General features: G+C 42.5%; 1 protein-coding gene across 2 annotated transcripts in view; it reads right to left on the bottom strand.

The window, feature by feature from the left end:
• The window catches only part of EDC3 (enhancer of mRNA decapping 3), a 52178-nt gene that overhangs the window by 11099 nt on the left and 13831 nt on the right, over positions 1 to 27248 (bottom strand). For both annotated transcript variants that reach the window (XM_067753571.1, XM_067753579.1), the window contains 3 exons: positions 24046 to 24256; positions 20782 to 21098; positions 10940 to 11275 (listed from right to left, as the gene is read on the bottom strand). In XM_067753571.1, coding sequence (XP_067609672.1) covers positions 10940 to 11275; positions 20782 to 21098; positions 24046 to 24209 — 817 coding nt within the window. In that variant the 5' untranslated portion in view covers positions 24210 to 24256. The remainder of the gene's footprint in view (positions 1 to 10939; positions 11276 to 20781; positions 21099 to 24045; positions 24257 to 27248) is intronic.

Raw genomic sequence — 27248 nt, forward strand, 5'->3', positions numbered from 1 at the left:
GTCTTGGGGTACAAAACTCATGGCACAGGCGGAGAGTTTACTCCACTCTGGCTGGCTGAATGCTGCAGCTGGAAACTGTGTGTCTGTTACATCTCACTGATTTGTGCTGCAGGGAAGGGGTCCTGTTGATGAACTGGCATGTTTGGTAGCCTAGGGAAAGATATGGCCAGGAATCCTTTCTGCTTAGTCTGCCGGTCGCAGGGTCTAGGACTTCACTGTATTCTACTCTGTATCTCTGACAGGAACATGCTAGCACCACAAAATGTTCCTTTTCAACATTTACACACAGAGTCCAACCAGTCAGACTGGCTTATCAGAAACAGGCAGAGGGAATAAAATAAACTCCAAAGGAAGGGAACCAAGAACATAGCGTGTAAACTGCGGACAATAACATCACCAAAGCCTGAACGTGGGCCAAGCCCAATCATGTTTCCGTTGGAAGGTGGATCTTTGTTGTTTGGGAACCAAGGCAGTAACATTAGTTGGTAGGGCTTCTCTTAATATTAATATGTACTTTAGAGCTATCAGTGAAACAAGAGATAGATATAATTATAGCCAGTTCGTGACAAGCAGAGCACTTCTTAGGATCTGATTAATCTTAGGATATCAAGGAAAACGGCTTAAGCACACCCAGTACAGGCCAAGAGAGAAGATGCCTCCTCCCCGCACAGCTCATTCCACAACTTGAAGCAGGGCCATGGAGCCTCGTGTGCTGCCCCTTCTTCATGTCTTTCTCACTTCCGCACTGCTCCTTACAGTACATACTATTTGGGGCCTTTCCCTCCCTTACGGACACATATGCATGTCCTCACATCCTCCATCGCACTTCCCCACCCTCAAGACACCTTCCAGCACCACGTCTAAGCCTTCCCCTGCAGCCTCTGCATGTACATTCCCTCCCTGTCCTTCATACCTCCCAGCCTTTCTGTTGTGTAACAAGGCTCCCACAACAAAGTGTCATCTCAAATCCAAACTCAATCCTCACACTGGCATGGACTTTTAGTTGGAAAGGCTGTGTGTATCCTATGTCTTATCAATGAGGAGCACAGCCCATTACTGCGCATGGGGATTTCTCCAGACTATGAATTCTGATTCCATTCTGTGGTGGTCACACAACTGGGTGGCGATATCAGACGAGTTCTTTTTTGGAGTATAAAACAACTGGTAAACTCATACCTTTAGACCCAACGTACAGACAGCCCCTGTAGATTTATATTAAGGTTGCCACAAAACGCAATTTGGTGTCAAGAGTACCTCTGAAAGAAGAATTTATTACAAGAAACCTAAATACCCCTAGTACTCTTTTTTTTTTTTACCCCTAGTACTCTTTACTGGGGTCCACAAGGCATCCCGTGATCTGACCCCTGTGTACTTCAGCCCCTTTACCTCGGGCCTCAACCTGCACCACGCTCTGGGCATCGGGGCTGCCTTCTGGTTCCTCAGTACTCCAGGTTCCTCCCAGCCTCACATGCTTTCCCTCTTCCGGCACTCTCTTCTCTCTTCCAATGCTCCCTGACACCACACATAGCAGGTTCCTCATTCTTCAGGTCTCAGTTTAAATATCCCTCAGCCTCAGCATGCTGCTTACCTGCTTCACTGTACTTAATACAATTTGTAAATAACTCTTTTTTCCTTTTGGACTATCTACTTTGCTAAACTGTAAGCTCCCTGAGGGCAGTAACTGTGTCTGTCTTGTTCACTGCTGTATCTCCTTCCTCTCCACTGTGCCTTCAGCGCACAATGCCTAGTGGAGGGGCTACATACATATGTGTTGAATTAAAGAATGAATGTGAAGGAAACCTGTGTAACAGCCTCAGGGCATTCCTCTCGGCATCTGGGTAAGAGTCCAGCTGTAACCAAAGGCAAGTGTGGCTAAGATGTTTCTGACTCTTTCCCCACTTCTTCCTTCCCCCATTAACAACTAGAACAACCTCCTATCCACACTGGACCTCATTCCCTCAGGTTAAAGCTCTACTGGAACAAGCTTTGGACTCAAGAGGTAAAGGACTTCCTGACAAGATTACTCACTAATTACAAAGGGGAAAAGTATCTTTACAAGGAAGAAATCTGTTGGACAACACCTTACCAAGTGATCAAACTAGCCTCAGTGATGGGACAAAGTGACGCTGTGTACTGTATGATGTAATGCTCCAAGAGAGACAGAGTCCCACCAAAATCCTGGAAAAAAGGTTTAACGCGAATCACATCAAAAGGAAACAATCAATAAATCAAAACCAATGGTTATTCTGCAAATCAACTGGCCTAGACTCTTCACAAATGTCAATATCACAAAAGACACCAGAAGTTGTGGGAACTGTCCTGGTTAAAGGAAATGAAAGAGATCTGACAACTATATGTAATATGCAATGGCTGATTAAAAATACAACTATAGGGACTTCCCTAGTGGCGCAGTGGTTAAGAATCCACCTGCCAATGCAGGGGACATGGGTTCGAGCCCTGGTCCGGGAAGATCCCACATGCTGCGGAGCAGCTAAGCCCATGTGCCACAACTACCGAGCCTGCGCTCCAGAGCCCACGAGCCACAACTACTGAAGCCCGTGCACCTAGAGCCCGTGCTCTGCAACAAGAGAAGCCACTGCAATGAGAAGCCTGCGCACCGCAACAAAGAGTAGCCCCCGCTCACTGCAACTAGAGAAAGCCTGCGCACAGCAGTGAAGACCCAACGCAGCCAAAAAATAAATGAGTTAAAAAAACAACAACAACAACTATAAAGGACATGATTGGGACCACTGGAAAGCTCTGCATATGGAATTAGATAATACTTTTGTATGAATTTTAAATTTCCTGAGAGCAATCTTGTAGTGTGCCTGTAGAGAGCAACATCCTACTGAGTACATACGGAAGTATTTAGGGGTGAAATGTAATGAGTGCAGCTAAATCTCAAATTGTTCAGGGGGGTGTGTGTGTGCATTTATATAAAGTAAATGTGGCAAAATGTTAACTGGTGAATCTAAATGAAGGACATATGGTTGTTCATTATACTATTCTAGCACCTTTTCTGAAAGTTTGAATTTTCTTTTCCATATAAAAAGTTGGAGAGAAAAAAGAGTAAAGTGCCTCCAAATGTGATCAACAAATGTTTGCAGAGTAATAATACATCAAGCCAGTGGGGGGGAATGGCAGGAAACAGAATAAATAAAAAGAATACGAAAACAAACCACATTCCCAGTCTTACAACCTAGCTGGAAACAAAAAATATATATGTGCAAATATCAGAGGAAAAAAACTGTTAACCTGAGCACAAGTGTAAAATAGGAATTTCAAACCAGGAGCTGCAGGTAGTGTCAAATCCTCAATCTGAACCATGCCTCGCAAGACAGACAGAATTACAGTCACAATGATAGAAAAGGGAGGTGGCGGAGGAACCATGAACAAAGTTACAGAGGCTGGAAGGGTGTGACATCAGCAGATGAAAACTACCCTGCTTGGAGCCCAGAGACTGACGTGAAGGATAGTTTAGAGTAGTGGGCAGGGCCAGACTTCAGAAGGCATTAAAAGCCAAGTTGTTTTATACAGGATGAAGTTGACAGGGCTAGAAAATGAGGGCAGAAGGCCATGTAGAATTGATTTCAAGGGACAAAGGGAACCTGTGGTGTAGCATAAAGAAGTAAAAGGTCGGGCTTCCCTGGTGGTGCAGTGGTTAAGAATCCTCCTGCCAATGCAGGGGACATGGGTTTGAGTCCTGGTCCGGGAGGATCCCATGTGCCGTGGAGCAACTAAGCCCGTGCGCCACAACTACTGAGCCTGCGCTCTAGAGCCCACAAGCCACAACTACTGAAGCCTGTGTGCCTAGAGCCTGTGCTCTGCAACAGGGGAGGCCACTGCGGTGGGAGGCCCGTGCACCGCGACGAGGAGTGGCTCCCGCTCGCCTCAGCTAGAGGGAGACTGCACGCAGCAACAAAGACCCAACGCAGCCAAAAATAAAATTAATTAATTAATTAAAAAAAAAAAGTAAAAGGTCATGACAATTTCAAGGACCACTGAGGAATAAGAGAATCCAGAGTCAGAATGAATACTGAGGATAAAGGAAAACTCCTTGTCAGAAGGAATCACTGTGTTATTAAATTAGAAAAAAAATGGCCTCCAGGGTTCTTTCTAGTCATGATTTTTTTTTTTTTTTTTTTTTGGCTGCGTTGGGTCTCCATTGCTGCACGTGGACTTTCTCTAGTTGTGGCAAGCGGGGGCTACTCTTTGTTGCGGTGTGCAGGCTTCTCATTGCAGTGGCTTCTCTTGTTGTGGAGCACGGGCTCTAGGTATGCGGGCTTCAGTAGTTGTGGCACATGGGCTCAGTAGTTGTGGCTCACGGGCTCTAGAGCACAGGCTCAGTAGTTGTGGCGCACGGGCTTAGTTGCTCCGCAGCATGTGGGATCTTCCCGGACCAGAGCTCAAACCCGTGCCCCCCACATTGGCAGGCGGATTCTTAACCACTGAGCCACCAGGGAAGCCCTCTAGTCATGAATTTTTATGAGAAGTAAGAGGCAAAGATGGCCACAAAGTTTCAGGCTGGACACTTTAAAAATGGTGATTCCACTGAAAGAAATGGGAATGCTAAGGAGTCAAAGATATGCGAGGGGGTGAATGACTGACTTAGCTTTGATATGTTGAATTTAAGGAGGATGACGGATACACTGAAATCAAACCCCTTCCTTGCTCTGGCCAGACGCCTGTGCCTGTGAAATGGCAAAGGGCACATAATAGCTAAAAAGTCACATTTGCAGAGACCAACTCAAGTTTCTAAAATGACCAATTGGTACCTTCAACAAAACTCAGGTGTCAGGCCATAATGTGCTGGCTCCAGATCCCCCAGCCCTTAGTTTGAGTTTAAATTCTTAAATTAAAAAACTCTGGCAGCAAGTTGCCATGAGACCTTTTCCAGTAGGACTGTAGGAAGCACAAGTGTTCATTACTGCGGGAAGAGTCTAAGCCAAGACACCTGTCTCAACGGTACTGCTCTAAAACCTCCTGAGTGCCAAGGACTACAACCAAGCCCTTCAGGCTGATGACAAGTGTCCACCTGATTATCCAAGCCCAGAAACTCTGAAGGATTCCACATTAAAAGAACTTACTATTCCCTCCACTCCTGGCACTGGAGGATCTGCTAGAACCTGAGGTTCCCAAAAGTCAACCAAGTCACTGTCAAGGAGGTCTGCCTGCAGAGACACAATTTCAGAAACCAGGCTCATCAGCTCTGCTCAATGAAAAGCTGTGGCGGCACTTGGTGCAGGAGCACAGGTATTGTTAATGTAGGTTTTCTGGTCCAGAACACCTTCTAGAATTTACCTCCTCATGTCTCCCCTGTGGCTCTCTTAGGATAAGAAATGTAAAAGAGGTGCCTCCCTGGGAATGGCATCCCTGTAGCACAGGGTCTAATCTGTAAACACAGGAAGGGGAATGAGGGTTGAAGGGAGATCAAGGAAGAACCCATGTGGGTTGGGTCAATGGTTTGAAAAAGCAATGGGATCATGACCATTTCCACTGCAGCAGACACTCGAGTCTCCGCGTGAGAAGGATCCTCCTCGTGAGCACGATAGCCACTGAAGGCAGTCTTCACTATCCTCAGGGTAAAATTCTTCAATGGCCACTTCTAAGCTCAAAGATTTCTTTCTTTCTGAATCCCTTTTGAACACATAAACAAACCCAAAACAGATTTCCTGATTACCTGTGTTTCAGGAGGTAAAAAACACTCTCATCTTGAAAGCATTAGGACACATCTTGAGGGACTCTGGGGACAAGAAGTAGAGGAAGGCAGACAGGGCTCAGAGGCAGAAATGGAATGCCAGCTGTGGAAAACAACTGACAGCCTGGAATGGTGAAAGCAGAGCTTGTCCTGAGAGCAAGATACATCGCTACTGAAGCTCAAAGAGAAGAATAAAGAGGCAAGCCAGAAGCAGCAGAAACAAACCAACTGTGGCTTCACCGGCTACTCCCCTTCAGAATAGAACTAGAACTGCTTTTACTGAGAAAAATGAGTATGGGTAAGTGGTGCTGAACTAAGGGAGCTCAAACCAGAGTGCCTCACTCAAACTCTGACTTGATCCTTTTGCAAGACAGTAAGCAGTAACTCTACTTCAGGTCATCTTCATACACTTGCTACTCCCCAAACTTCAGCAGACACATAGGGTGGAGGCTGAGGAACATCCTTCAGGCAAAGCTGATGGGACAACTGTGGAGATTCAGTGCCTGTACCAATAGCACCCTGTTGCCTCCCATCCAGCTTCTATATACTTGAAGACAAAAGAAGGCTGCACAGTGGAAAACAAATGGCAGAAATTAAATCAGAATTCTACCTAAAATGAAGGGGTCTTGAATAAATGAACCTGAGAAGAATTTATTAGAACCCAGGGGATGAAGAATTCTAGACACTTTAAAGTCATTCCTGGTGAAAGATTTAATGAAACACTTAACTCCAACAAAATGAGGATAATAACAAAAAGGGGATAACAATGCAACCTCATAGAGATGCCATGAAAATTAACTGTGATAAGCATGTGAAGTGGTTAGAATGGTGCCCAGGACATAGTAAATACCCAATGAACATGCACTATTATGACGGTGATCATAATGTTGTTTCTCCTGAACCAGGCACTTACCCTTCCTTTTCTGCCACCTCTAAATCTTGTACACACTTCCATTATTTGTCTGGTTACCCTGTGTAAGGCCCCCGAGGTGATGGACAATGACTTACCCAGAGCATCTAGAACGGTGCCTGGCACACAGTAAAAATTTTATAAATGTTGATGCTTTGAAGTAACTTTACTGAGACAGCCTTTGCACTTCACATTAAAGTCAAATATTGACTGAATAATAATTATAAGCCAGGCATTGCACTCGCTATTTTCCACATGATCTCATTTAATTGCCAAATATTATCCCACTTTACAGACAAGGAAACAGGCTCAGTAGTCCCCACATGGCTACGTAACTCAATTCTCTGACCCTACAGAAGCCTCCTCATTGAAGCCTTTAATATTGAATAGTTAGTAAGTCCCTCAGTGTGGCAACTCTACTAATTGCTTTCTCTGGGCTCAGCCACAAAGCAATGCAAGAAGAAAATCACAAAAACTTGGCCCATTAAAACCTCATGCAACCTAACTACAACTGGACTCGCTGCCATTCTTCACACCCCACAGATTCAATGCCTTTGAATTGTTGTTCACTCAACCCTCTTCAACCTGTCTTCAATCATCAAATCCTATCAAATTCCCCTTTGTCACTTCTCTCACATCTCTGTCTTCCTTTCCATTCAGAGGTCCAAACCCCTGGCATATTAGCTATGTCACCAGTCTAACTTATCTTCCTGCTCTGGTCTCTCTCCTCAAATTCTACCCTGAATTCTATCATAAGACCAGTATTCCTAAAGACTAACAAATCTTCCTAAAGGAGATTTTGGATCATGTCTTTTTCAGAATCCTTCAGTTGCTCCTGATGGCCATAAAACAAAGGACAGCATTAGCACACAGGCTCTCTGTGCTCTGGTCTAAAGCTATTTTTAATTCCTGCTATTCCCCCACACAAAAATCTCTGCCCTGGCCAAACCAGCCACTAGCCAATCTCCCACACAGCCCTTTATCACACTACACAGCACCTGCCCAGCCTACCCATAAGTATCTTCCTCTTCCTCTCTGGTGAAATCCTGCCCATGCTTCAAGGCTTCTGTCCTGCTCCCTTTGTGAAGCCTTCCCTGATCAGCCCAGCCTTCAGGACCTCTCATGCCCCTCAACACCCAATGCATTTAACATCCACACTCTCACTGGACTCCAGGCATATATGGTATCTTTCCATTTCCTAGTACATCTTAATTACCTGGATGCAAGGACTGTCTTAGAGTGACTTACATGTAGTAAGCACAGTGTTCCGACTGGCCCACACGGTCTTAAAAATTACTTTTATAATATTATGTATGTTGAGCAAAGATTCTTCTCTGAAGCCTTACCACTCTCCTAACCGGTGTTCTTTGAGAACCTCTCACCTCTGAACACAGAGTGCTCACATGCATCTAGCATTTTATAGGCAAACTTAACCAACATGTATGCAACCACAGGATACAATTATTTAGCAGCATAGGTCCAAGCTGGAGGAATGTCTGACCATCTGTTGGAGATAGTAGCACTGTTAAAGGACCCAAAGGGGCCTTCCAGAGAGAAAAGATTTGGGTTAGACAAAGAGCTAAATTTAGCTGCTTCCTGAATGTGTTTTCCCAATCAATAGACCTTTTATAACACTGCCCCCCCCCATGCACACAGTTGGCAAAGAGTATTGCCGAGAGGAATATGAGCAATTAGAGAGTAACAGCTTAGAAACTGTTGACACCACTCAGCATGCAGTCAATGTGTAGGGCACCAGCAGCAAGCTGCCAGAATCCCGAGACCCAAGCCATTGCCAAGTGGGTAGTAAACATGTTGTTCTTTTGCTACTCTGGGAATTAGCAGAAAATAAGTATTTGGGGTTCTAGGACATGAATGACACAAGGCTAGATTGGGGAGCCAGCCAAACCACTCTCTACAACTGCAGATCTAAGCTGGTCTATTCCTGACGGAATACTAAAGAGAAAAGACTATGTAGTCTAACGGCCATTAAACTGCCCTTCCCTTCTTATATCCTTCTTTCTCTTTAACATATCTGTATTCAGAAAGGAAAGGAAATGTGATCGATAAGGTTTATAGAGACTTTAACCTCTCTGGACCTCAATGTCCTCAATCTGTTAAATGAGAAAATTATACTAGGTGATCAAGTAACCTAACACTAACATTTTTTTTTGTCCTAGCTTGTTTCCCCACATATTCCAGATAGCTTGCCTCATTCCGATACTAACGTTTGGATAGTAAATCCAACTGGAAAAGTGTCCCCAGCCAGGCACTACGTGAATAACATTGAGTAAAAACCTGCTTTGAGACTTGTGCCTTGGAGCTGGAGCAGAGACAAAATCACCTGCAGAAGCTGCTCAGCAAGATAACTGCTTGCTTGCTCTATTTCCAGCATAGATCCTGCTTGGCAAAAGGACTTCATTTCCACTCCTTATCACTGCTGAGAACAAAGAGGAAAACCAGATGGCATGAGGCTATAGGGCCTCTTGTACCCTCACTGCCATGCTTCAGTGAAATGCAACTGGTTGCTACACACCACAAGCCGCCATACCCGAGTTCTTGGCCAATGCCTAGCACATGTGGTTTGTAGTATGTCTGTTAATGGCAATTCTGGAAAAATATGAGAGGAGGGAACTTTCACTTCTGTCATTAAACAAAATGCGAACATTAAGCTGGGGAGACAGGGTATGTAGGAAGAAAAAATTCCCACCTCTCCTGTTGTCTACTTTGGCAAATGTTTTCTTAGGCTCTTTTAGATCTGAGAATCTTTCCTGATTCTTATTGCTATTCTCCCTCTGTTAGCCACTTCACTCCAAGGCAGGCTATAATCTCCCCAAGCTCAGGAATTTCAGGGAAATCACATATGGCACAACCCAACCACCTCAGCTTCCAGAGAGTGACCTGTAAAGGCAGCTTATTTTGCCACTGAGGGCAGTAAAAAGGAGAGCAGTCAAAAGGGGATGGACGGTGTATGTATAGCTGATTCACTTTGTTAAACTAACACACCACTGTAAAGCTATTATACTCCAATAAAGATGTTAAAAAAAAAAAAGTGGATGGACAGCAGGATCTCAGTATACGACCAGACCTGATGGACGATAGCTGCCTTTGAAAAGCTTAAAACCTGGCAATTTAAATTAAGCCTGATTCTGAGCTAGGTTGTTTGCCTTAACATAGGTGATAAAAATCAAAGGAGTTCAGCAACTCACACTGTCAGTGTCACTTAAGGAAACTACCATAGTAAAGAGGCGTGCCTGCCAGAGTCTGATAGTGAAAGGCAGAAATTACTAGTCTTTCTTAACCTGACAATCTGTTTATTTCTTTTTTTTCACATGGAAGCTTTTACACTCAGCAAAACCAAATACAACAGAGCCCTACTGATGTTTACAAAAATGCCATGCCATATCTCTGATTTTCCCCCATATGTAACTAAGCTGTCTCCATAAATCTCCCTGTAACTGCTACTAGCATTCAAGGTTTATATTCCCTATATTCAAGACTCCAAGACTTCAGATGATTATTATACTCATTAAAATGATTGATTCCTCCTAAGGAATTGATAGCTCCTAAGATCATTTAACAACAATAGTTTCAATCTGTAATCTAAGAAGCCCAGTTAATAATAAGTTTGGGGGGAAGGGACAGAGACAAGGATGAGGTAGACCACCTGTCCTACAGCTGCCTCAAATGCCATGTTTGAAGAAAAGATCCAAATGCTAAAAGAAAAAACAAAACCACAAAATTAAAAATCACTGAGTTAACAGATTAGGCTATCATACACAGTGACCTACCTAATTACCTAGGCACTACACTGTCACATAAGCATTATGACTAGCCAACCCTCAATGACCAGGGCTAGCAGGAGATGAGGACAGTGTAGTAAACAAATGTAATTTATTGAAACCCTAATTTTAGCCAATGGTTTCAACTACTCAGCTCTATTTCTTACCCCAGCAAACAACCAGTGAAACAGAGTTGAAATTCTAGTAAAATCTACAGGCAGTAACAGTGAAGCCAAAGTGAAAATAGAGCTGACTATGTCAATCTAGATAGTCAGCCTCTATGCCTTTAGTTGTTAACCATAACATACTTAACAGCAGACCAGATCCTGCCAGGTATAGGATATAAATGGACATGTAGAGAAATCAGCCTCCACCCTAACCTAGTGGTAGGTAGGATGGCCACAGTCTCTAAAAGACAATATAATGGGCCAACCACCATGCCCCTTGAGTTAATTCCTACTATAAGACTCTGACTCAGAATCTGGGTCATTCTGTTTCAAGTAAAAAAAAAAAAAAAGGAAGAGCAGCCAGTGGGATGTGGGGTTAACTTACCTGTGCAGAACTCCTTGCCCATGTTGTGGGGCACTGTGATCCGACGATAGACGATGGGCTCTGACTCCAGGATGTTCTCATCATGGCGGTACCGAGTAGGCCTCTCACTTGGGATGCCCCGGGAACGGGTACCACTTCTCCTCTCATAAGTATCAATCTCCTCAAACACAGCTGCTTTGTCAAAAAGGGCCAGGTTCCCTTCAAAATCAAAATCTGTATCTGGGATCTCCTCAATATCATCCCCAAAGCACTCGTCATCTTTATTCTTCATCTGGCCGTTCTTTAAGCCACTCTTCTTTGGAGTTGCCTGATTTGGGTGCCTGCTACTAGACGACCCTGGAGAAAAAAACAGGGACTAAAGTCAGTGTGCCCACAGAAAGTGCTGAGTATAAGTGGAAAATACATTAGTCCTTTGTGGACAGTGTTACAGGAATCAATGTGAAAATGGTATAAGGCAAAGCTATTCCTAAACCCATAAAGTAGAAAAAATTACCACAAATCTCATGGAATCATAGATTTTGTATATTACCCAACTAACAGTGAATATGAAATAAGCAGTACTCCTGGAAATCTTAAGCTCTGCTCTTCATAAGGGAATTAGTAATGACCGAGGCTTTTTTGACAACTGAATATATCAAAAAAGTGGAAGGGCAAGAATATAGCAGTCTCCTCCCACAGGTCTGGGTGGTTTGATTCTGAATGTCCAGCAGTTAATTAACAGAGAAATACCCCCAGGGTAAAAGAAGGCCAAATCCTCATAACCTGAAGCTCATAGGAAGATCTCACTCAAGTGGCTCTGAATTCCATGCTTACCAAGCAAGCAATCTTCTGATTTTTTAACTCAGTTTCAGGCTAGACCCCAGTAGGAGGGAATCCCTGGGTTTAGACAGATTCCAGACCTTGAGCCAGATATACATCTACCACTATAAGTTGATATATTTTGATTTACAGGCCTGTTTTTAGATCTTTTGGTTAAGGTGATCTCTTTTCTCAAAATTTTACCACTTTTGGGTAAGCAATTTCTGAACCATCAAATGATGACAAGGACCATACTGATCTGATCCTGTAGAGGGCACACCAAGATGCATATTAACACCACAGCAGTCAGTCACTCGCTGTCTCTGAAACTCTATTTGGCCACCACATATCAGTCAACTACTCCTCTAGCAGCCAAGGCAGAAGACCCCACAGAATTCTCCAAACCATCCCTTCCCAGAGAATCCTGAACTGAGTTAATAGTTTGATCCCCATCTGATCATCCTGAAAGGATGGACCAGGTGACTGGTATGGTAAATGGAACTGCCAACATAGTCTGGATAAACATAATGTACTTCCTTTTGTGAGAACAAGCTCCTCAATTATTGAAAATACTCAAGAAGAGGTTAGAATGATCATGAGCAAACCCCCTCACACATATCATCCCAACTATACTGCTCTAACTTTACTCACAGCAACTCCCTTCTATCCAATGGACCGTGCATGAGTCACGAGACCTAGGATCTATCTGCATGCTGTATAATCTTATACCTATCACCCAACTTCTCAATTTCCTTGTATGTAAAACGATCACTGTGGTACCCCCAGCAGGGTGTCTAGTACACAGCAGTCAGTCAATAAATATGTTTAATGTTATCAGTCAACATCAGCAAGATCAATTACAACAATTATTCTGAAAGATGTATACTGTGCAAAATATAACTCATGTCTAAGTCTTCCTAATGCCAAATATTGGTATGGAAAAGGGCTGTACTGGCAGTTAGGATGAGATTTAGGCCTCTGAAAAAAACCTAAGGCTGACCAAAATTATGAAGGGGAGGAAGAGCTGGCTGAGTCACCATAAACAGCTGAGATTACGAACCACTGAGAAGCTTGTCAAAGTCTGGGTTAAGTTCTAGTTCCGATAATTTGATAAAAACATTTAGTGAGAGCATGCTGTGTGCCATAGCCAGGTACCAGGAATACAGTACATAACCAAGACATGCTACCCAAAAAGGAAGGAGGAGAGATATATAAGCAAATAACTAAAATACAATATAATGAGAATTATAATAGAAGTTTATATAAAGTGCTACAGAAATATGGATGAGAAACAGAGCTGGATTAGGAATGCGAGAGCAAGAATGAAAATACAAGGTCAGGATAACACCATTAGCAATGTATGTAGGCGAGGGAAGAACTAGAGAAAAAAGTCCAGTTTGCAGGATTATCAATGTACTGCCTCAATATTAAATCAATAGGGACTTCCCTGGTGGCGCAGTGGTTAAGGATCCACCTGCCAAAGCAGGGGACACAGGTTCAAGCCCTGGTCTGGGAAGATCCCACATACCGCGAAGCAACTAAGCCCGTACGTCACAACTACTGAGCCTGCGCTCTAGAGCCCATGTACCACAACTAATGAAGCCCATGCACCTAGAGCCCATGCTCCACAACAAGAGAAGCCACCGCAATGAGAAGCCTGTGCATCGCAATGAAGGGTAGCCCCCGCTTGCCCCAACTAGAGAAAGCCAACACACAGCAATGAAGACCCAACACAGCCAAATAAATAAATATATTTTAAAAAATAAAAAATATTAAATCAAGATTATTAGGAAATAGGTCTCTGGCCCAGGGGTCTCTCTCCAGTGGTTGTGTGCATACCCAGGAGTGCAAAGGATGATCCACTGGGATGCAGGGAGAAGATACTGAATATTTTATTTACTTTCTTTTAACTAAAAACAGGAAGAAATTAAGCCTTATGAACTTAATGTACAGATGGAAATTGGCACCCTTATGAGGTTTCATGCCACCCAATCACTGCCAGTATTCGAACTATCTGAGGAATGAATGAGGTTCCATAACAAGAAGTGTGCCCATGCAAGTGGATTTACATCAGAATTTTTAAATTGTGGTTAAAATATACATAACATAAATTTACCATTTAAACCATTTTTAAGTGTACCGTTCGATGACATTAAGTACATTCACATTGAGCAACTATATACATTTTTAACTACTAAAGCATACAAAAATGAGGGCTTCCCTGGTGGCGCAGTGGTTGAGAGTTCGCCTGCCGATGCCGGGGACGCGGGTTCGTGCCCCGGTCCGGGAGGATCCCACATGCTGCGGAGCGGCTGTGCCCTTGGGCCATGGCCGCTGGGCCTGCGCGTCCGGGGCCTGTGCTCTGCGGCGGGAGAGGCCGCAGCAGTGAGAGGCCCGCGTACCGCAAAAAAAAAAAAAAAAAAAAAAAAAAAAGCATACAAAAATGAGTAAGTGGCTTTAAAGGATTCCTATAAAAAAGCTATGTATTGGGACTTCCTGGCGGCCCAGTGGTTAAGACTCCATGCTTCTAATGCAGGGGATGCGGGTTCAATCCCTGGTTGGAAAACTAAGATCCCACATGCTGTGCAGTACAACCAAAAAAAAAAAAGCAGCTATGTATTAAAGATAATACTAACAATGCAATTATAAGTGAACAAGAGAATGGCAGACATAACACTTCCTCTATTTCCCTTATAGGCTTCTTTAACCAGACTGTTTTAAAAATGTAATCTAATCAGATCTAAGAAGACAGCCTCCCAAATTAAAAAGTAATCAAGGTTATTCCAAACATGAATCCATATGGACTACCACTGATTAACTTCACCCTAAGTGTATACTCTACATCATAGCCCTGGGGCCAAATCCAGCCCAAAACACTGCCTGCTTCTGTAAATAAAGTTTTACTGGAACACAGTTACATTCATTTGTTTACATATTGTCTAAGGCTCCTTATGTGCTACAAAGTTAAATGTTTGAAACAGAGACCTTATGGCCTGCAAGGCCTAAACTATTTAATATCCGATCCCTTACAGAAAAAGTTTGCTCAGTCTGCTCTACATCATGCCTCTCACAGGTATTCTCTCCAACTATGACTGCCATTAAAATAAAAAAAAATTTTTTTAATTAACTGAATGTAACCAGAATTCTTTGAATCTCTGTTCTATTCAAGGTGTTAAGTGTGTCACTTGCCATTCAGACCTGTCAGCCAATACTATGCCTGGTCCACCATAAGTAAACAAGAATCTCTGCTGAATTATGAAATCAAAACAGCCATACCAAAAAACAAAACAAAACAAAAAACCCCCAAACAACAAAAGCCTCTAAAGGGGTTATAAAAAAAAAGACAACTTGAGACTGTGAGAAAGAAAGGGAACCATCAAAAACTATGCCAAGTGTGTTGCGTGACTGAAAAGGACAGGAAGATGAAGTCAACAATGATACAAGAGGGAGTATGAGGCAAGGGCTTCACAGGAAAGCAGTTCAGTCATGTCCATTATGAACTGACAATGAACTATCCTGGACCTATCAAAATGACAGATGAAGACAAGCAGTTTATCAATGGTAGAGAAGACAGTAAAAGAAGCAAAACGGGAAATCATTTTTGGCTTGGCCACAGACTCTACAAACATAACTTACAAACCCACAGTTCTGACTTTAGAAAGTATCAAGTATTTTCTCATGCTCCCTCTGACTAAAGATCTTCCATTCATTCATTTGACAAAGATACACTAAGGATCAGCTATGTTCCAAATACTGTCAGGAAAGCAGATAGTGAAAAAAATTTCCAAGAGGAAATACTGACACCATAGGTCAGCAAGAAAAAGGTAAGAGAATATAAAGTAAATGAAAGGCAGGCTAAAATTCTCAGTTGTCTCTTATTCTTCCCTTTCCTCATACTTTAAAACAAATATTGGGAAGTCCTGGGTGAATAAGCTGTCTCAATACTTGGCTTATTCAGCCCAAAGGGCCTGGCTCTGTATTAAACTGGCCTTTGGCCACTAGGAGAGAAAAGCACTTCCTCTGGAAAAGATAAACAATGCTTCCCAGATTTCTTTACCTTTCAATTACAAGGGCCAAGTGTGTGTTAAGACTAGAGGCTGGCTGCCTTCCTGTGCCATTTTGCTGCCAGCCTTTGGCACAGAGGCCCTTTGGCCAGGACAACTTATAACAAACCCATTGTTGTGTAACACTCAGTGCCACTTATTTATTGGTTTTTGTCACACACATATTGTAAAGGGGAACTTTGTCCTGCACTTACAGCACGCTAAAGGGCACATGAAGGTCAAATTACAAATGTTTTAGTGTCGGACTCAATGGGCTTTGTGAGCAGGTTCCTGAGAGTATCTGGTACCTTCTTTTCAACTCCCAAATTCCAGGCCCTGGTAATCAGTCAACTTCTTGGGCTCCAGCAGCAGCACCAGGTTTTTCAAGTCTGGTGGATAAATGAAGCACATCCAAGGAGGTTAAGAAGTCACATTAGAACCGCAGAAGGATCATGAAAACTTAGCAAAAAGTAACTTTAAGGCCTCAGATGGTGGGATCACTGTTACACTAAACAGACCATATAACAGGCCTCAGGAGGTTTCCCTCTGCTCCCTGGGACTGATGCTCCATTCATCCACTTGACAAATATTCTAAGTGGTCAGTTCAACGACCAAAGTCACAGGAACTACTCTTTATAACCACCCTCCCACCCCCCCTTCTTTTACAATCTAAAAGAAGAGATTAAAATCTGCTTGTGCTAAAGCTCTCATCAGTGTTGGATTAGGTAACTAGAACCAACAAATCCGTCAACAACTTATTACTAACTCTGAAAGAACAATTAAAAGCCAGAATCAACGAGAGATTATATTCCTATAGCTTTATCAATCTACTAGTCTCAACATCAATGTACATATACCAGAGAAAATTTGATTTACAGATCTCTAATAAGAAAAATACTTAATCTCTATTTCTCACTTATCCATGAAACAAACATTAATAATCTACATTACAACTGTGGTGGGAAGAAACCAATCTACTTCCTTGGAATCCTTAAAATGCTACATAAATGCTAAGTCAGTCAATCTCCGGCAGATCTTTCTACTTATCTTACAGGGTTCACAGATCAGATAAATAAATGTAACTCTGTTTTCTATCACAAACCAATTCTGAGCCACATCACATCATCCAATTCCCAGGCCACAGACATCTTCCACACAAATCTGGATTCAAAAGAAATTCTCGAAAAGAGAGTCTAACAGTTTACTGCCCATGACCTTATTTACATGCACTTAATAATATAGGAAAGGGGAATGGATCAAACAGCGAAAGCAGAAGAAGCATCAACCAGAGTACACTTATTTTTTTTAATTTTTTTAAAAAACTTTTTAGTTTAATTTTATTTTTTTGGCTGCGTTGGGTCTTCGTTGCTGTGCGCGGGCTTTCTCTAGTTGCGGTGAGTGGGGGCTACTCTTTGTTACGGTGCACGGGCTTCTCATTGCAGTGGCTTCTCTTGTTGTGGAGCACGGGCTCTAGGCACACAGGCTTCAGTAGTTGTGGCGCATGGGCTTAGTTACTCCACAGTATGTGGGATCTTCCCGGACCAGGGCTTGAACCCGTGTCCCCTGCATTGGCAGGTGGATTCTTAACCACTGCACCACCAGGGAAGCCCAACCAGAGTATACTTTTGAGAGTGACCCCACTTTTTACTATATCAGACTTGTTAAAGATCAAATAAATTACTTGTTTTGAAGTTAACTGTACTCTTTCAAGAGAGTTGCTATAATCATTAGTAACGGGGGAAGAAAAGAAAAAGAAACAAACTGACAGTCTCACCACAACACCCATCAATCACACCCCCTAGGTATTTACCCAACTCACCTAAAAACTTATGTCCACATAAAACCTGCACACAAATATCTACAGCAGCTTTATTCATAATCACCAAAAGCTGGAAGCCACCAAGATGTCCTGATATATCCATACAATGGAAAATTATTCAGCAATAAAAGGAAATGGGCTACCAAGCCACAAAAAGACATGGATGAATCTTAAATACATATCAAGTGAAAGAAGCTAGTCTGAAAAGGCTACATACTATGTGATTTTAATTATGTGATATTCTGGAAAAGGCAAAACTACAGAGGTGGAGGGTAAAAAGATCAGTAGTTGCTGGGGGAGGGGGGCGGTGGGCAGTCCCTGAGGGAAAAGGAGAAGGACTGAATAGGCGAAACACAGGGGATTCTGCAGAGTACTGTAATGAGAGATACAAGATACTATGTACTTGTTAAAACCCACAGAACTTTAGAGCACAAAGAGTGAGCCTTAATGCATGCAAATTTTTTAAAAAATCACTGAGGAGGTTGGAGGGTCCAAGGATGAAATGCTGAATGTAAGGAAACAATCTGTTACAAATACATGAAACAAGTCAATGAAGGGGGTGGGAGTATGGATTAGGGTTAGTAATTCTGATACTGTATATTGGAATTGAATAATTTAAGTCAATGGATGGCAGATGGTATGGGTTTCTCACAGTTGGAGGGAGAGGTTACAGATAAGGAAGAGGCTAGAATGATCCATGTGGTAATATATTAGACTTGCAAACATCAGTATGAACTTATATTTAGCTTAATATTATAGTAGTGAAGGTTACATAAAGAAGTATTTACAGATATGTGTACATACACTGGTTGAGTATACACATATATATTTTCCTGCTCTGTCAGCTGAAGGGCGACACCCAGTAGCAATGAGCACATCTAGTGGCTAGACTGTGGTTTGTAATACCATTCTCTAGTAAAAGGAAACAGGGCTCCTTGGAGACATGGCTGATTCTAGGGCTGGGGCAGGAAATATAAAAGATAAACCTGGAGCACCTTGTAGTGCCAGAAAGTAAGGAAGTAATGGGGGAAAAAAAACCCCACCCACAATGATGGGAGCATGTCAAAGGTACACAGTAGCCAACTGGAAGAGCTCTCAGCGTCCAAAGCTGAAAGAATCTGAGTACCAAAATAAAGTGGTATTGAATTATAAGCCAAAGTATAAAATAAATACTTATAAGTCCATACTGATAAAAATAAATGATAAAAACAAATGAGAGAGAAGAAACAAATCTCTGGTGCAGAAGAATTCCAAGTAACTTATGTAGATACTCTGCATAAGTCTCCATTCCTTAGGTGTGGGCTGTACATACTGACTTCAGAGGAGAACTCTGACACACACTACCTCAGCCAGGCAATCAAGGTCAACATCAAAAGTCATAAACCATGGTGGCAGTACGTACTCTTGATATGATGTGATGAAAATGACACTTTCTCTCTGTGGTCTTCCTCCCAAAAGCATACAACCCCAGTCTAATCATGAGAAAAACATCAAATACCAATTGAGGAATATTCTACAAAACAGATGACCGGTGCTCATCATAACTGTCTAGGTTATCAAAAACAATGAAAGTCTGAGAAACCGTCAGAGCCAAGAGAAGACATGACTACTAAATGTAATGTGGTATGCTGGATGACAGCCTGTAACAAGGACATGAGGTAAAAACTATGGCAATCTGAATAAAATATAGACTTTGGTTAATGTATCAACACTGGTTCATTAAATGTAACAAATGTATCATAGTAATGTTAAGATGTTAATAAAGGGGAAAATATGTGTGAAAAATGTAATTTACAAATTGTTAATGAAGATTATCTACAAGTACATGAGAGATTATACACTGCTTGAACATTCGAACTTAACAAAGAGTCAATTTTTTGGTAAAGAAAAAAATTTTTTTTTTTTTTTTTTAAAGGGCAGGTACATCAACTTGGAAGCTCAGTACATTGGTTCTACCTTTCTTTTTTTTTTTTTTTTTTTTTTGCAGTACGCGGGCCTCTCGCTGTTGTGGCCTCTCCCATTGCAGAGCACAGGCTCCGGACGCGCAGGCTCAGCAGCCACGGCTCACGGGCCCAGCCGCTCCGCGGCATGTGGGATCCTCCCGGACCAGGACACGAACCCGCGTCCCCTGCATCGGCAGGCGGACTCTCAACCACTGTGCCACCAGGGAAGCCCCTTTTCTATTTATTTAGAAAAAAGGTTTTGTTTTTTTTTCTTAAAGAGAAAATAAAGCAAAGTACAGAAGGTTGAAGTCTAAATGGAAAAAGTCATTTTGTATCCAATAATTCTACAGTTTTTCAAAGGATACAGAAGAACTAACAACTCAATTTCAGTCTCAGATCTTCAATCATTGTCAATTCAGATAGTTATTTAAGAAGCACTGAAGGAAAAGTGCCTTGAAATACCTTTTTTTTCCCTCAAAATTCCAATAGTTTAGTCACAGAATCAAGCATTTTCAAAACTTAAAAATGTTGGCTTCTGAAGGGCCACACAGATTCTAGTGAATCTTCTATAATTCACTATTATAACTTTATTCTAGTAAATATTCAATATGTTAAAGAGCATACCTGATTCTTGTGAATTAACTACGGTTCTATAATGAGCAAATGACATTCAACAATTTGTCGGTACCAAACAAAACTGCGCATTAACACACACCAGTGTATGCCCTCCTTGGTGTGCCGGCAGGGACAGTGAACACAGCAAATTTAAAACTGTCAATCTGTCAGAAACTGTAAGATCACAGAGATGCCTAGGCCCATCCCTTCCTCTCCTCTAACTGAGGATGGGAGTCAAATCACAAAAAGAGAAGTTATTCAAGAATCCCCAGAACCGCTTTAGTGCAGGTTCAACCCAGACTTCACTACTACCACCAGTCACCAGATTAAAAACAACATCACTTTTGTCTATGTGAACTCTAGGCAGATCACTGACTTTTTTAGAAGGAAGGGAAGTGGTGGGAGAGGGCAGGGAGCTGGTGTGAGTCTCTAACAGCTCATTTCCTTTCCCTTTAATATCTTGAGGAACTAGATCCAGAAGAAAAGAAACATGCTATATTTTTGCTAAGCTCTGCCAGCATCCTTTTTTTATTAGGGTAATAAATGACTTATTTAAAGAACAGAAGTGGATAAGTGGACAGGAAACATCAGGTTAAGAAGAAATATTAACTTGATCCAACTTACAAGAGTTGTGCCGACGACGGAAACTTTTGGACTGAGTCAAGGATTCCATGTGCCTGTCCACATAGCTCTTTGAGCACTGCTGCTGGGGAGAGACTGCAACATCTTGGCTCTTCACATCTGTCCTCTTAGGGATGTTCTGAGGGGCACTGCTGGAAGAGGCTGGCTTCTTGACCAACTTGCCCGTGCCATTCTGATTGATACCTACTTGGCACCCAACACCAGAGGGGCCTAATTCTGTCTGATGAAGGTCTCCAAAATGTTGGTTTTCTCCAGGACCTGGTATCTCCAGAATTTTTAATTCCGTTATGTCACCTGCCCTGAAATATACAAAAGAGTCCAAGTCTCAAAATTATAATAGTGATAACAGACATGTAACTGGGATCAAGAGCAACCAGCTACACCTTTGCAGGGCTGCATTTCAATGAGTCATCAGAGGCAAAACCTAGAAAAGGTAGTAGAGCACTTAAAGACAAGGCTCAGCCACTGACATTCAACTGACACAGCACTGGCCTTTAAAGAGACCTATTGTTAAAGGGGAGTTGGGGAGGGGGAGGGATGGAGTGGGAGTTTGGGGTTAGGAGATACCAACTATTAGAATGTATGGACAAGGTCCTACTGTAAAGCACAGGGAACTATATTCAGTGTCCTGGGATAGACCATAATGGAGAAGAATATAAAAAAGAATGTATACATATGTATAACCGAGTCACTCTGCTGTACAGTAGAAATTAGCACAACATTGTAAATCAACTATACTTCAGTAAAAAATATAGAGATCTATTGTTAATCACAAAACTATCATTAACATCTTAGATTTCTAGACTGCTTAATAGTTTTTTTTCATTCATTCACTCACCTGCTCATCCGATAGGTATACACAGAGTACTTACTATATGGTAAGCCCTGTACTAGGAGTGGGGTATATAGCTATGAAAAGCATTACATGCCCACAAGGAACTCACAGTCTAGTCAGCAGAAAATTCAAGTAGGTAATCAAAAGTGTTAAATACTATGACAGACGTATGTACAGGGGACTAGAGCTCCCCAAAGCAAAATATATGCGAGTCTGGCAGAGATGGATGAAGCACTTAAGCTAAGTCTGGTGGGGGAAGGAAAATAAGAGTTGGCCAAGCAGAGTATGGTAGGGAGCGGGGCATCTTAGGCCAAGGCTCAGAGATTGAGAAAATTTGGGCCATTTGAGGACCTGCAAATGTCACAGTGTTACTAAAGAGTAGAATGCTTATGGAGGGCCATTAGGAGCTAAGGCTGTGGAGGAAATTAGGGATCAGATCATAATCACACTGGATTTTCCTGGTGGCTGTAAGGAAGGTGGAGAAACTAGACGCAGGGTCACCAGTTAGGAGATGAGGCAAGAAATAAGAGGGGATGAACAGGGCAAGTGACAGTGCAAAGACAGAGGGGAGGACAGAACCAAATAACATTTGGAATCCACAGAATTTGGTAACTAACTGAACATGAGGATGAAGAGAAAGAATTTATTATGACTCCTAAGCTTCTAACTTGGGTGAAAGGTGTCGTTAGTCACTAATTAAGGGTACACCTTGGGAGGAAGAAATCTGCAGATAACATAATGAGCTCAGCTTTGAAAATCTTAAATTTAGGATATTCTGTGGGATATCCACCTGGAAATGACCAGTAGACAATTAAATTAAAGTGTATGGAACTCACATAATGGGTCTAAATTAAAGATTTGGGATCTCACTAATGTGTAAGAAGATACCCATAAGACTGTCTAAAGAGAATACAGACTCAGAAAAGAACCACAGATAGAACTTTGACTAACCCCATCTTAGAAACTGAGAAGAAAAGGAATCTGGGGGGGTGGGGTGGGGGAAGGTGTATAAAGGAATGGAGGAATACATGGCAAGAAAACCCAAAGGGTGACAAAGAAACTAAAAGAAGAGGCCATTCCAACAGTTAGGGCACATTTGAATAAGATTAGAATTGAGACACTCCACTGAGTTTGGCACTTGGCAAAAGCTACTTCAGCAAGATGGTAAAGTTGGAAAAAAGACAATGGTGGAGTAGGGAGGGCCTAGAGGGACTAGGCCACAAAGGGAACGAAAGCAGACTACAGTTGACCCTTGAACAACAGTTTGAACTGTGCAGGTCCACTTATACATGGATTTTTTTTTCCCACTAAACACATTCTATAGTACCACATGATCCATGGTTGGTTGAATCTGCAGAGACGGAACCATGGATACTCAGGGTCAAATGTAAAGTTATACCTAGACTGTCGATGGTGCAGGCAGTTGGCGCCCTAACCTCCTCATTTTTCAAGGGTCAACTGTATTTTGCTCTGAAAAGAATTATGAGTACAAAGAGAAGGGAAATGACAGGGCAATACCTAGTGGCAAATGCAAGGTGTGTGTGTAGGGGGGGCAGGGGGGAGTGTTTTTACCATGGGGGAGGCCTGGGAATGTTAGAAAGCAAAGAGAAAAGAGACAGTATAAAGGTTGCAAGTGAGGACACAAAAGAAAAGAAGTAGGGCCTCAAAGGAGATAGAAAAGGATAGCACATAAAGCATACGTGCGATAAGGTTAGCCCTGAACACAAAGGATATTTCTTCCATGAAGACTTCAGAGGAGATAAGCAATAAGAATGGATACACCTACAGAAAAGGTTACATGTGGATGCTGTTTAGGAAGTCAAGGAAGCTCTTGCCAGACAGTCTCTTTTTTTAAAAAAAAACAAAAAAACATAAGAAAGGGAGGTTTCTGTCAAACTTGTGAAAAGAAGGAAGTGGAGACATCTAAGGTTGAGATCTGTTAGCAAACACTAAGAAAAATACATTCCTGTAGCTAAGAACTTCAGCTACTGGCTACAGTGTGCCTCTGGAGATAAATAATATAAATCTACAAAGAGAGATAGTTACATGGTGGGGTGGGGGGATCAATAAAGACCTTAGATGTAAGAAAGCACAAATAATACAAAACTGAGAAAGGAAATCTGAAACCAGAAAACAGAAATATTATTCTGAATTTGACGCATTTAAATATAATATTGCATGTTTGGCAGAGATAAGAAAAATGTTTCACAAACCCTGAATCATTAGCTGAAAGCTAATTATGACACAAAGTCTCTGCTGAAACAGTAGAACTATAAGATCTAAGATTGCAAAATCTCACCCCTGATAAGACTCTACTCAAAAGTAGCCCTATGCAAGAGAATACTGGCAATGAGACCTAGGTCAAGCTCCACAGATCACCAGACTGGATTTGGAAGAATCAGGATACTCACCTGAAAGTGACTTCTGGCACAAGGCACTTCACTCCATTGTGGAAAGGCCGGGTGAGAGAAATGGTCTGGCTGACCTGATCCACTGCTGATACTCTTCCCTGATAGACACCCAAGCTATCTCCACAGTTGATGGACACAATACTGCCCAGCCAATCCGCAGCCATGTTTCAGATGTGAGACCGCCGTGGAGAGAAGAAACAATGTAGTGTACCTTGAGAAAAAGATAAATCTTTAATAAAATTCACCAAACATTATACCAGGTCTGTACCAGGTGTTCTTAATAATATATATTCTATCATATCCTTAATTGAGGTAATAAAGCATAAAAAATAAAGCTTTTTTTTTTTAGTAGGAGTAAGCATACTAATGAATAAGCAATACCATTATATATATAGATCTTACAACTGCTTTAAACCACATGCACTGGATATTTACCTGGACATCATATCACAAAAACTATCACTTGTTTTATAACATTATATATATATATATATATATATATATTTTTTTTTTTTTTTTTGCGGTACGTGGGCCTCTCACCGTTGTGGCCTCTCCCGTTGCGGAGCACAGGCTCCAGACGCGCAGGCTCAGCGGCCAATGGGCCGCTGGCTAATGGGCTGGCTAATGGGCTCTAGAGCGCAGGCTCAGTAGTTGTGGCGCATGGGCTCAGTAGCTCTGCGGCATGTGGGATCTTCCCAGACTGGGGCACGAACCCGTGTACCCTGCATCGGCAGGCGGACTCTCAACCACTGTGCCACCAGGGAAGCCCATATAACATTATATTTTAATATATCTTCCAGCAGAATGTTTTCAAAGAGAATAAATAAGAAATAATATATAAAAAAATAATGTTGGTAATGTCACAGTAGCTCATATCAGACTAACCCTCTTGCTGATGACAATGAAAAATTGTGGACAAAATTTTTTTTTAAAAAAGCTGACTGAAGGCATTAGAGAACACTACACCTAACTACAGAATAACATTCTTTTCAAGTCCACCAACACATGCTGGGCCTTAAACTAGTATCAATTCATTTCAAAGGACTGAAATCAGACAGAGTATGCTCTTTGTTCATAACAGAATTAAATTTGAAGTTGATAATAAGATATTTCAAATATCCCAAAATATCTGGAAATTAAGCAAGACATTTCTAAATAACCTATGGGTCAAAGAAGAAATCAAAAGGGCAGTTAGAAAACAGTTCAAATTCGGGACTTCCCTGGCAGTCCAGTGGTTAAGACTCTGTGCTTCCACTGCAGGGGGCGTGGGTTCAATCCCTTGTCGGGGAACTAAGATCCTGTACGCCATGCCACGTGGCCAAAAAACAGAAAACAGTTCAAACTCAATGAAAATGAAAATATAACATATCAACATTTATGGGATGCACTTAAAATAGTGTTTGAAGGGAAATTTATATATTTATCTATTTCTAATATAAATGCTTATATTAGAAAAGATGAAAGGTTTAAAACCAATGATTGGGCTTCCCTGGTGGCGCAGTGGTTAAGAATCCGCCTGCCAATGAAGGGGACACGGGTTTGAGCCCTGGTCTGGGAAGATCCCACATGCCGCAGAGCTACTGAGCCCATGCGCCACAACTACTGAGCCTGCGCTCTAGAGCCCATTAGCCACAACTACTGAAGCCCACGCACCTAGAACCCATACTCCCCAACAAGAGAAGCCACCGCAGTGAGAAGCCTGTGCACCACAATGAAGAGTAGCCCCCACTCGCTGTAACTGAGAAAGCCTGCGTGCAGCAACAAAGACCCAACGTGGCCAAAAAAAAGAGAAAAGAAACAAAAGGGTTGCAACAGAAATGTCATAAAAAATTAAGGCAAGGGCTTCCCTGATGGCGCAGTGGTTGAGAGTCCGCCTGCCGATGCAGGGGACACGGGTTCGTGCCCCGGTCCGGGAAGATCCCACATGCCGCGGAGCGGAGCTTGTGCTCCGCAACGGAAGAGGCCACAACAGTGAGAGGCCCGCGTACCGCAAAAAAACAAAACAAAACAAAAAAAACATTAAAAATTAAGGCAAAAACACAGAAAGAGATTTATTTAATTCATGTCCATACATACAGGGTACAACTCACAAACAATATATATTACTATAATTCTCCATAGAGGTAATTTTATTGTATCAAAATATAATATAGACTATAAAACAAGTATATAAAATATTCAAGGGCTTCCTTGGTGGCGCAGTGGTTGAGAGTCCGCCTGCCAATGCAGGGGACATGGGTTTGTGCCCCGATCCGGGAAGATCCCACATGCCGCGGAGCGGCTAGGCCCGTGGCCCATGGCCTCTGAGCCTGCACGTCCGGAGCCTGTGCTCTGCAACGGGAGAGGCCACAGCAGCAAGAGGCCCGTGTACCGCAAAAAAAAAAAAAAAAAAAAAAAAAATGCAAGAATAGGGACTTCCCTGGTGGTGCAGTGGTTAAGAATCCACCTGCCAATGCAGGGGACACGGGTTCAATCCCTGGGCTGGGAAGATCCCACATGACACGGGGGAAGATCCCACAGCTGGCAGAGCAACTAAGCCCGTTCACCACAACTGCTAGAGCCTGAGCTCTAGAGCCTGTGAGCCACAACTACTGAGCCCACACGCCACAACTACTGAAGGCTGTGAGCCCTAGAGCCCAGACGCTGCAACTACTGAGCCCACGTGCCACAACTACTGAAGCCCGCATGCTACAACTACTGAGCTCATGCACCTCGAGCCCATGCTCCGCAACAAGAGAAGCCACCACACGAGAAGCTCACAGACTGCAACGAAGAGTAGCCCCCACTCGCCACAACTAGAGAAAGCCCTCACACAGCAAAGACCCAATGCAGCCAAAAAATTTAAAAAAAAAAAATTCAAGAATAATTTTTTAAGTCAACAGAAGAGAATTAAGACAATCTTCTTTGATGACTCAAGCAGCAGAACATAAATATTTTTTAAAATAAAATAACATAGATACTTAATTTAATAACTATATCAGGCTTCATATCCTCCAGTGAAAGAATACAATTATACCTTGCTTTTGTTGTTAAAACAAACGAACGGGGCTTCCCTGGTGGCGCAGTGGTTGGGAGTCCGCCTGCCGATGCAGGGGACACGGGTTCGTGCCCCGGTCTGGGAAGATCCCATATGCCGCGGAGCGGCTGGGCCCGTGAGCCATGGCCGCTGAGCCTGCGCATCCAGAGCCTCTGCTCCGCAATGG

Source organism: Pseudorca crassidens, chromosome 1 (assembly GCF_039906515.1).
Source record: "Pseudorca crassidens isolate mPseCra1 chromosome 1, mPseCra1.hap1, whole genome shotgun sequence".
NCBI classification, from domain to species: Eukaryota; Metazoa; Chordata; class Mammalia; order Artiodactyla; family Delphinidae; genus Pseudorca; species Pseudorca crassidens.